The sequence below is a fragment of the Callionymus lyra genome, chromosome 13, assembly GCF_982586985.1.
Source record: "Callionymus lyra chromosome 13, fCalLyr1.hap1.1, whole genome shotgun sequence".
Classification (NCBI taxonomy): Eukaryota; Metazoa; Chordata; class Actinopteri; order Syngnathiformes; family Callionymidae; genus Callionymus; species Callionymus lyra.
The window spans coordinates 3,614,025-3,624,586 of NC_141830.1; the positions used below are offsets into that span (position 1 = coordinate 3,614,025).

At 35.4% G+C, this 10,562-nt stretch overlaps 1 protein-coding gene across 1 annotated transcript in view; it reads right to left on the bottom strand.

The window, feature by feature from the left end:
- Positions 1-10,562, bottom strand: part of fig4a (FIG4 phosphoinositide 5-phosphatase a) — a 109,041-nt gene that overhangs the window by 35,323 nt on the left and 63,156 nt on the right. Inside the window, exon 17 of the mRNA XM_087806438.1 lies at positions 3,933-4,071. Within this exon, the coding sequence (XP_087662564.1) occupies positions 3,933-4,071 (139 nt within the window). The remainder of the gene's footprint in view (positions 1-3,932; positions 4,072-10,562) is intronic.

Here is a 10,562-nt window from a genome sequence, read left to right on the forward strand (position 1 = left end):
TCACTGGCTGCTCTAGTAGAAGAACTCACATTTCTCCTTCAAACTCTTCACTGGCTGCTCTAGTAGAAGAACTCACATTTCTCCTTCAAACTCTTCACTGGCCGCTCTAGTAGAAGAACTCACATTTCTCCTTCAAACTCTTCACTGGCTGCTCTAGTAGAAGAACTCACATTTCTCCTTCAAACTCTTCACTGGCTGCTCTAGTAGAAGAACTCACATTTCTCCTTCAAACTCTTCACTGGCCGCTCTAGTAGAAGAACTCACATTTCTCCTTCAAACTCTTCACTGGCCGCTCTAGTAGAAGAACTCACATTTCTCCTTCAAACTCTTCACTGGCTGCTCTAGTAGAAGAACTCACATTTCTCCTTCAAACTCTTCACTGGCTGCTCTAGTAGAAGAACTCACATTTCTCCTTCAAACTCTTCACTGGCTGCTCTAGTAGAAGAACTCACATTTCTCCTTCAAACTCTTCACTGGCTGCTCTAGTAGAAGAACTCACATTTCTCCTTCAAACTCTTCACTGGCTGCTCTAGTAGAAGAACTCACATTTCTCCTTCAAACTCTTCACTGGCTGCTCTAGTAGAAGAACTCACATTTCTCCTTCAAACTCTTCACTGGCTGCTCTAGTAGAAGAACTCACATTTCTCCTTCAAACTCTTCACTGGCTGCTCTAGTAGAAGAACTCACATTTCTCCTTCAAACTCTTCACTGGCTGCTCTAGTAGAAGAACTCACATTTCTCCTTCAAACTCTTCACTGGCTGCTCTAGTAGAAGAACTCACATTTCTCCTTCAAACTCTTCACTGGCCGCTCTAGTAGAAGAACTCACATTTCTCCTTCAAACTCTTCACTGGCTGCTCTAGTAGAAGAACTCACATTTCTCCTTCAAACTCTTCACTGGCTGCTCTAGTAGAAGAACTCACATTTCTCCTTCAAACTCTTCACTGGCCGCTCTAGTAGAAGAACTCACATTTCTCCTTCAAACTCTTCACTGGCTGCTCTAGTAGAAGAACTCACATTTCTCCTTCAAACTCTTCACTGGCTGCTCTAGTAGAAGAACTCACATTTCTCCTTCAAACTCTTCACTGGCTGCTCTAGTAGAAGAACTCACATTTCTCCTTCAAACTCTTCACTGGCCGCTCTAGTAGAAGAACTCACATTTCTCCTTCAAACTCTTCACTGGCTGCTCTAGTAGAAGAACTCACATTTCTCCTTCAAACTCTTCACTGGCTGCTCTAGTAGAAGAACTCACATTTCTCCTTCAAACTCTTCACTGGCTGCTCTAGTAGAAGAACTCACATTTCTCCTTCAAACTCTTCACTGGCCGCTCTAGTAGAAGAACTCACATTTCTCCTTCAAACTCTTCACTGGCTGCTCTAGTAGAAGAACTCACATTTCTCCTTCAAACTCTTCACTGGCTGCTCTAGTAGAAGAACTCACATTTCTCCTTCAAACTCTTCACTGGCCGCTCTAGTAGAAGAACTCACATTTCTCCTTCAAACTCTTCACTGGCTGCTCTAGTAGAAGAACTCACATTTCTCCTTCAAACTCTTCACTGGCTGCTCTAGTAGAAGAACTCACATTTCTCCTTCAAACTCTTCACTGGCTGCTCTAGTAGAAGAACTCACATTTCTCCTTCAAACTCTTCACTGGCTGCTCTAGTAGAAGAACTCACATTTCTCCTTCAAACTCTTCACTGGCCGCTCTAGTAGAAGAACTCACATTTCTCCTTCAAACTCTTCACTGGCTGCTCTAGTAGAAGAACTCACATTTCTCCTTCAAACTCTTCACTGGCTGCCAGTTTCTTTCAGGATCATTTTAAAATTCTGGTTCTAACATCTTTAGACAGTTTTATTCGTGCCGGCTTTTCATTCTCCGAGACTCCTGGGTTGTTCTTGGTGTTATCTTGGCCTTTATCTTTGTTATCTTTGTATCATCAGTGTGTGTGGTGTTGTGATGTGTGACTCTATTGTATCATCAGTGTGTGTGTGTGTTGTTGTGATGTGTGACTCTATTGTATCATCAGTGTGTGTGTGTGTTGTTTTGATGTGTGACTCTATTGTATCATCAGTGTGTGTGTGTTGTGATGTGTGACTCTATTGTATCATCAGTGTGTGTTGTTGTGATGTGTGACTCTATTGTATCATCAGTGTGTGTGTGTGTTGTTGTGATGTGTGACTCTATTGTATCATCAGTGTGTGTTGTTGTGATGTCTGACTCTATTGTATCATCAGTGTGTGTTGTTGTGATGTGTGACTCTATTGTATCATCAGTGTGTGTGTGTTGTTGTGATGTGTGACTCTATTGTATCATCAGTGTGTGTGTGTTGTGATGTGTGACTCTATTGTATCATCAGTGTGTGTGTGTGTTGTTGTGATGTGTGACTCTATTGTATCATCAGTGTGTGTGTGTGTTGTTGTGATGTGTGACTCTATTGTATCATCAGTGCGTGTGTGTTGTTGTGATGTGTGACTCTATTGTATCATCAGTGTGTGTGTGTGTGTTGTGATGTGTGACTCTATTATGTCATCAGTGTGTGTGTGTTGTTGTGGTGTGTGACTCTATTGTATCATCAGTGTGTGTTGTTGTGATGTGTGACTCTATTGTATCATCAGTGTGTGTGTTGTTGTGATGTGTGACTCTATTGTATCATCAGTGTGTGTGTTGTTGTGATGTGTGACTCTATTGTATCATCAGTGTGTGTGTTGTTGTGATGTGTGACTCTATTGTATCATCAGTGTGTGTTGTTGTGATGTGTGACTCTATTGTATCATCAGTGTGTGTTGTTGTGATGTGTGACTCTATTGTATCATCAGTGTGTGTGTTGTTGTGATGTGTGACTCTATTGTATCATCAGTGTGTGTGTTGTTGTGATGTGTGACTCTATTGTATCATCAGTGTGTGTGTGTGTTGTTGTGATGTGTGACTCTATTGTATCATCAGTGTGTGTGTGTTGTTGTGATGTGTGACTCTATTGTATCATCAGTGTGTGTGTGTGTTGTTGTGATGTGTGACTCTATTGTATCATCAGTGTGTGTGTGTTGTTGTGATGTGTGACTCTATTGTATCATCAGTGTGTGTGTGTTGTTGTGATGCGTGACTCTATTGTATCATCAGTGTGTGTTGTTGTGATGTGTGACTCTATTGTATCATCAGTGTGTGTGTTGTTGTGATGCGTGACTCTATTGTATCATCAGTGTGTGTTGTTTTGATGTGTGACTCTATTGTATCATCCGTGTGTGTGTTGTTGTGATGTGTGACTCTATTGTATCATCAGTGTGTGTTGTTGTGATGTGTGACTCTATTGTATCATCAGTGTGTGTGTTGTTGTGATGTGTGACTCTATTGTATCATCAGTGTGTGTTGTTGTGATGTGTGACTCTATTGTATCATCAGTGTGTGTTGTTGTTGTGATGTGTGACTCTATTGTATCATCAGTGTGTGTTGTTGTGATGTGTGACTCTATTGTATCATCAGTGTGTGTGTTGTTGTGATGTGTGACTCTATTGTATCATCAGTGTTTGTGTTGTTGTGATGTGTGACTCTATTGTATCATCAGTGTGTTTGTTGTTGTGATGTGTGACTCTAATGTATCATCCGTGTGTGTGTTGTTGTGATGTGTGACTCTATTGTATCATCAGTGTGTGTTGTTGTGATGTGTGACTCTATTGTATCATCAGTGTGTGTGTTGTTGTGATGTGTGACTCTATTGTATCATCAGTGTGTGTTGTTGTGATGTGTGACTCTATTGTATCATCAGTGTGTGTGTGTTGTTGTGATGTGTGACTCTATTGTATCATCAGTGTGTGTGTTGTTGTGATGTGTGACTCTATTGTATCATCAGTGTTTGTGTTGTTGTGATGTGTGACTCTATTGTATCATCAGTGTGTTTGTTGTTGTGACGTGTGACTCTATTGTATCATCAGTGATTACCTTCTGCGCTCCACTGGGAGGGACATAGTGATCTTCTGGTGCAGGTAGTAGTCGGTGTTTAACTCCCACAGGTGAGGACCAGGCAGCGACGGCTGATACACCTGCAGGAACAGGTTGATGGAATCTTGTCTGTCGGCGTCTGATGGATTCAAAGCAACCAATCAATCATCACATGTTAGAAGCAACATATTATCAATCTTTTAGGCCAAAAATATTGATTAATTTCCACCGTTATCTTCACGCGACTTTAATGAAACATAGAATCTTTACAGTTGTTTAAATGACTTGATTCTCTGATCGCGTTGAAATACAAACTATTGATTAATTTCCACCGTTATCTTCACGTGACTTAATGAAACATAGAATCTTTACAGTTGTTTAAATGACTTGATTCTCTGATCGCGTTGAAATACAAACTATTGATTAATTTCCACCGTTATCTTCACGTGACTTAATGAAACATAGAATCTTTACAGTTGTTTAAATGACTTGATTCTCTGATCGCGTTGAAATACAAACTATTGATTAATTTCCACCGTTATCTTCACGTGACTTAATGAAACATAGAATCTTTACAGTTGTTTTAATGACTCGATTCTCTGATCGTATTGAAATACAAACTATTGATTAATTTCCACCGTTATCTTCACGCGACTTTAATGAAACATAGAATCTTTACAGTTGTTTAAATGACTTGATTCTCTGATCGCGTTGAAATACAAAATATTGATTAATTTCCACAGTTATCTTCACGCGACTTAATGAAACATAGAATCTTTACAGTTGTTTTAATGACTTGATTCTCTGATCGCGTTGAAATACAAACTATTGATTAATTTCCATCGTTATCTTCACGTGACTTAATGAAACATAGAATCTTTACAGTTGTTTAAATGACTTGATTCTCTGATCGCATTGAAATACAAAATATTGATTAATTTCCACCGTTATCTTCACGTGACTTAATGAAACATAGAATCTTTACAGTTGTTTAAATGACTTGATTCTCTGATCGCGTTGAAATACAAAATATTGATTAATTTCCACCGTTATCTTCACGTGACTTAATGAAACATAGAATCTTTACAGTTGTTTAAATGACTTGATTCTCTGATCGCGTTGAAATACAAAATATTGATTAATTTCCACCGTTATCTTCACGCGACTTTAATGAAACATAGAATCTTTACAGTTGTTTAAATGACTTGATTCTCTGATCGCATTGAAATACAAACTATTGATTAATTTCCACCGTTATCTTCACGTGACTTTAATGAAACATAGAATCTTTACAGTTGTTTAAATGACTCGATTCTCTGATCGCGTTGAAATACAAAATATTGATTAATTTCCACCGTTATCTTCACGTGACTTTAATGAAACATAGAATCTTTACAGTTGTTTAAATGACTTGATTCTCTGATCGCGTTGAAATACAAACTATTGATTAATTTCCACCGTTATCTTCACGAGACTTTAATGAAACATAGAATCTTTACAGTTGTTTTAATGACTTGATTCTCTGATCGCGTTGAAATACAAACTATTGATTAATTTCCACCGTTATCTTCACGTGACTTAATGAAACATAGAATCTTTACAGTTGTTTAAATGACTTGATTCTCTGATCGCATTGAAATACAAACTATTGATTAATTTCCACCGTTATCTACACGTGACTTTAATGAAACATAGAATCTTTACAGTTGTTTAAATGACTTGATTCTCTGATCGCGTTGAAATACAAACTATTGATTAATTTCCACCGTTATCTTCACGTGACTTTAATGAAACATAGAATCTTTACAGTTGTTTAAATGACTTGATTCTCTGATCGCGTTGAAATACAAACTATTGATTAATTTCCACCGTTATCTTCACGTGACTTTAATGAAACATAGAATCTTTACAGTTGTTTAAATGACTTGATTCTCTGATCGCGTTGAAATACAAACTATTGATTAATTTCCACCGTTATCTTCACGTGACTTAATGAAACATAGAATCTTTACAGTTGTTTAAATGACTTGATTCTCTGATCGCGTTGAAATACAAACTATTGATTAATTTCCACCGTTATCTTCACGTGACTTTAATGAAACATAGAATCTTTACAGTTGTTTAAATGACTTGATTCTCTGATCGCATTGAAATACAAACTATTGATTAATTTCCACCGTTATCTTCACGTGACTTAATGAAACATAGAATCTTTACAGTTGTTTAAATGACTTGATTCTCTGATCGCATTGAAATACAAACTATTGATTAATTTCCACCGTTATCTTCACGCGACTTAATGAAACATAGAATCTTTACAGTTGTTTAAATGACTTGATTCTCTGATCGCATTGAAATACAAACTATTGATTAATTTCCACCGTTATCTTCACGTGACTTAATGAAACATAGAATCTTTACAGTTGTTTAAATGACTTGATTCTCTGATCGCGTTGAAATACAAACTATTGATTAATTTCCACCGTTATCTTCACGCGACTTAATGAAACATAGAATCTTTACAGTTGTTTAAATGACTTGATTCTCTGATCGCGTTGAAATACAAAATATTGATTAATTTCCACCGTTATCTTCACGCGACTTAATGAAACATAGAATCTTTACAGTTGTTTAAATGACTTGATTCTCTGATCGCATTGAAATACAAACTATTGATTAATTTCCACCGTTATCTTCACGCGACTTAATGAAACATAGAATCTTTACAGTTGTTTAAATGACTTGATTCTCTGATCGCATTGAAATACAAACTATTGATTAATTTCCACCGTTATCTTCACGTGACTTAATGAAACATAGAATCTTTACAGTTGTTTAAATGACTTGATTCTCTGATCGCATTGAAATAGAAACTATTGATTAATTTCCACCGTTATCTTCACGTGACTTAATGAAACATAGAATCTTTACAGTTGTTTTAATGACTCGATTCTCTGATCGCATTGAAATAGAAACTATTGATTAATTTCCACCGTTATCTTCACGTGACTTAATGAAACATAGAATCTTTACAGTTGTTTTAATGACTCGATTCTCTGATCGCATTGAAATAGAAACTATTGATTAATTTCCACCGTTATCTTCACGTGACTTAATGAAACATAGAATCTTTACAGTTGTTTTAATGACTCGATTCTCTGATCGCATTGAAATAGAAACTATTGATTAATTTCCACCGTTATCTTCACGTGACTTTAATGAAACATAGAATCTTTACAGTTGTTTTAATGACTTGATTCTCTGATCGCGTTGAAATACAAAATATTGATTAATTTCCACCGTTATCTTCACGTGACTTAATGAAACATAGAATCTTTACAGTTGTTTAAATGACTTGATTCTCTGATCGCGTTGAAATACAAAATATTGATTAATTTCCACCGTTATCTTCACGTGACTTAATGAAACATAGAATCTTTACAGTTGTTTTAATGACTTGATTCTCTGATCGCGTTGAAATACAAACTATTGATTAATTTCCACCGTTATCTTCACGTGACTTAATGAAACATAGAATCTTTACAGTTGTTTAAATGACTTGATTCTCTGATCGCATTGAAATACAAACTATTGATTAATTTCCACCGTTATCTTCACGTGACTTTAATGAAACATAGAATCTTTACAGTTGTTTAAATGACTTGATTCTCTGATCGCATTGAAATACAAACTATTGATTAATTTCCACCGTTATCTTCACGCGACTTAATGAAACATAGAATCTTTACAGTTGTTTAAATGACTTGATTCTCTGATCGCATTGAAATACAAACTATTGATTAATTTCCACCGTTATCTTCACGCGACTTAATGAAACATAGAATCTTTACAGTTGTTTAAATGACTTGATTCTCTGATCGCATTGAAATACAAACTATTGATTAATTTCCACCGTTATCTTCACGCGACTTAATGAAACATAGAATCTTTACAGTTGTTTAAATGACTTGATTCTCTGATCGCATTGAAATACAAACTATTGATTAATTTCCACCGTTATCTTCACGTGACTTTAATGAAACATAGAATCTTTACAGTTGTTTAAATGACTTGATTCTCTGATCGCATTGAAATACAAAATATTGATTAATTTCCACCGTTATCTTCACGCGACTTTAATGAAACATAGAATCTTTACAGTTGTTTAAATGACTTGATTCTCTGATCGCGTTGAAATACAAACTATTGATTAATTTCCACCGTTATCTTCACGCGACTTTAATGAAACATAGAATCTTTACAGTTGTTTAAATGACTTGATTCTCTGATCGCGTTGAAATACAAACTATTGATTAATTTCCACCGTTATCTTCACGCGACTTAATGAAACATAGAATCTTTACAGTTGTTTAAATGACTTGATTCTCTGATCGCGTTGAAATACAAACTATTGATTAATTTCCATCGTTATCTTCACGTGACTTTAATGAAACATAGAATCTTTACAGTTGTTTAAATGACTTGATTCTCTGATCGCATTGAAATACAAACTATTGATTAATTTCCACCGTTATCTTCACGTGACTTTAATGAAACATAGAATCTTTACAGTTGTTTAAATGACTTGATTCTCTGATCGCGTTGAAATACAAACTATTGATTAATTTCCACCGTTATCTTCACGTGACTTTAATGAAACATAGAATCTTTACAGTTGTTTAAATGACTTGATTCTCTGATCGCGTTGAAATACAAACTATTGATTAATTTCCACCGTTATCTTCACGCGACTTTAATGAAACATAGAATCTTTACAGTTGTTTAAATGACTTGATTCTCTGATCGCATTGAAATACAAAATATTGATTAATTTCCACCGTTATCTTCACGTGACTTAATGAAACATAGAATCTTTACAGTTGTTTAAATGACTTGATTCTCTGATCGCGTTGAAATACAAACTATTGATTAATTTCCACCGTTATCTTCACGCGACTTTAATGAAACATAGAATCTTTACAGTTGTTTAAATGACTTGATTCTCTGATCGCTTTGAAATACAAAATATTGATTAATTTCCACCGTTATCTTCACGTGACTTTAATGAAACATAGAATCTTTACAGTTGTTTAAATGACTTGATTCTCTGATCGCATTGAAATACAAACTATTGATTAATTTCCACCGTTATCTTCACGCGACTTAATGAAACATAGAATCTTTACAGTTGTTTAAATGACTTGATTCTCTGATCGCGTTGAAATACAAACTATTGATTAATTTCCACCGTTATCTTCACGTGACTTAATGAAACATAGAATCTTTACAGTTGTTTAAATGACTTGATTCTCTGATCGCATTGAAATACAAACTATTGATTAATTTCCACCGTTATCTTCACGTGACTTTAATGAAACATAGAATCTTTACAGTTGTTTAAATGACTTGATTCTCTGATCGCATTGAAATACAAAATATTGATTAATTTCCACCGTTATCTTCACGCGACTTAATGAAACATAGAATCTTTACAGTTGTTTAAATGACTTGATTCTCTGATCGCGTTGAAATACAAACTATTGATTAATTTCCACCGTTATCTTCACGCGACTTAATGAAACATAGAATCTTTACAGTTGTTTAAATGACTTGATTCTCTGATCGCGTTGAAATACAAAATATTGATTAATTTCCACCGTTATCTTCACGTGACTTTAATGAAACATAGAATCTTTACAGTTGTTTAAATGACTTGATTCTCTGATCGCGTTGAAATACAAAATATTGATTAATTTCCACCGTTATCTTCACGCGACTTAATGAAACATAGAATCTTTACAGTTGTTTAAATGACTTGATTCTCTGATCGCATTGAAATACAAACTATTGATTAATTTCCACCGTTATCTTCACGTGACTTAATGAAACATAGAATCTTTACAGTTGTTTAAATGACTTGATTCTCTGATCGCGTTGAAATACAAAATATTGATTAATTTCCACCGTTATCTTCACGTGACTTAATGAAACATAGAATCTTTACAGTTGTTTAAATGACTTGATTCTCTGATCGCGTTGAAATACAAAATATTGATTAATTTCCACCATTATCTTCACGTGACTTTAATGAAACATAGAATCTTTACAGTTGTTTAAATGACTCGATTCTCTGATCGCATTGAAATACAAAATATTGATTAATTTCCACCGTTATCTTCACGTGACTTAATGAAACATAGAATCTTTACAGTTGTTTAAATGACTTGATTCTCTGATCGCATTGAAATACAAACTATTGATTAATTTCCACCGTTATCTTCACGTGACTTTAATGAAACATAGAATCTTTACAGTTGTTTAAATGACTTGATTCTCTGATCGCATTGAAAAGGTACGACTGGCCATTAAACTCTTACGAATCAATTTACTCCTTTAATTGTATTTGTCCAAACAAACGAAGCTCGGGTCGTGCGGACGGTCGAGTCAACACGACTCGCTCTAATGATCTTTCCATGACCGTTGGATCATGTTGACCCGTTCACTCAGCGACCCGATCCGGACCCGAACGGACGCTTCTCTCGTCGGTCTTTGTCAACAAGCTGCTCATCAGACCGATGACCTGGTTTTTGTAAAGTGTCGACTGACGAGAGTCAACAGTTCAAAGAGAAA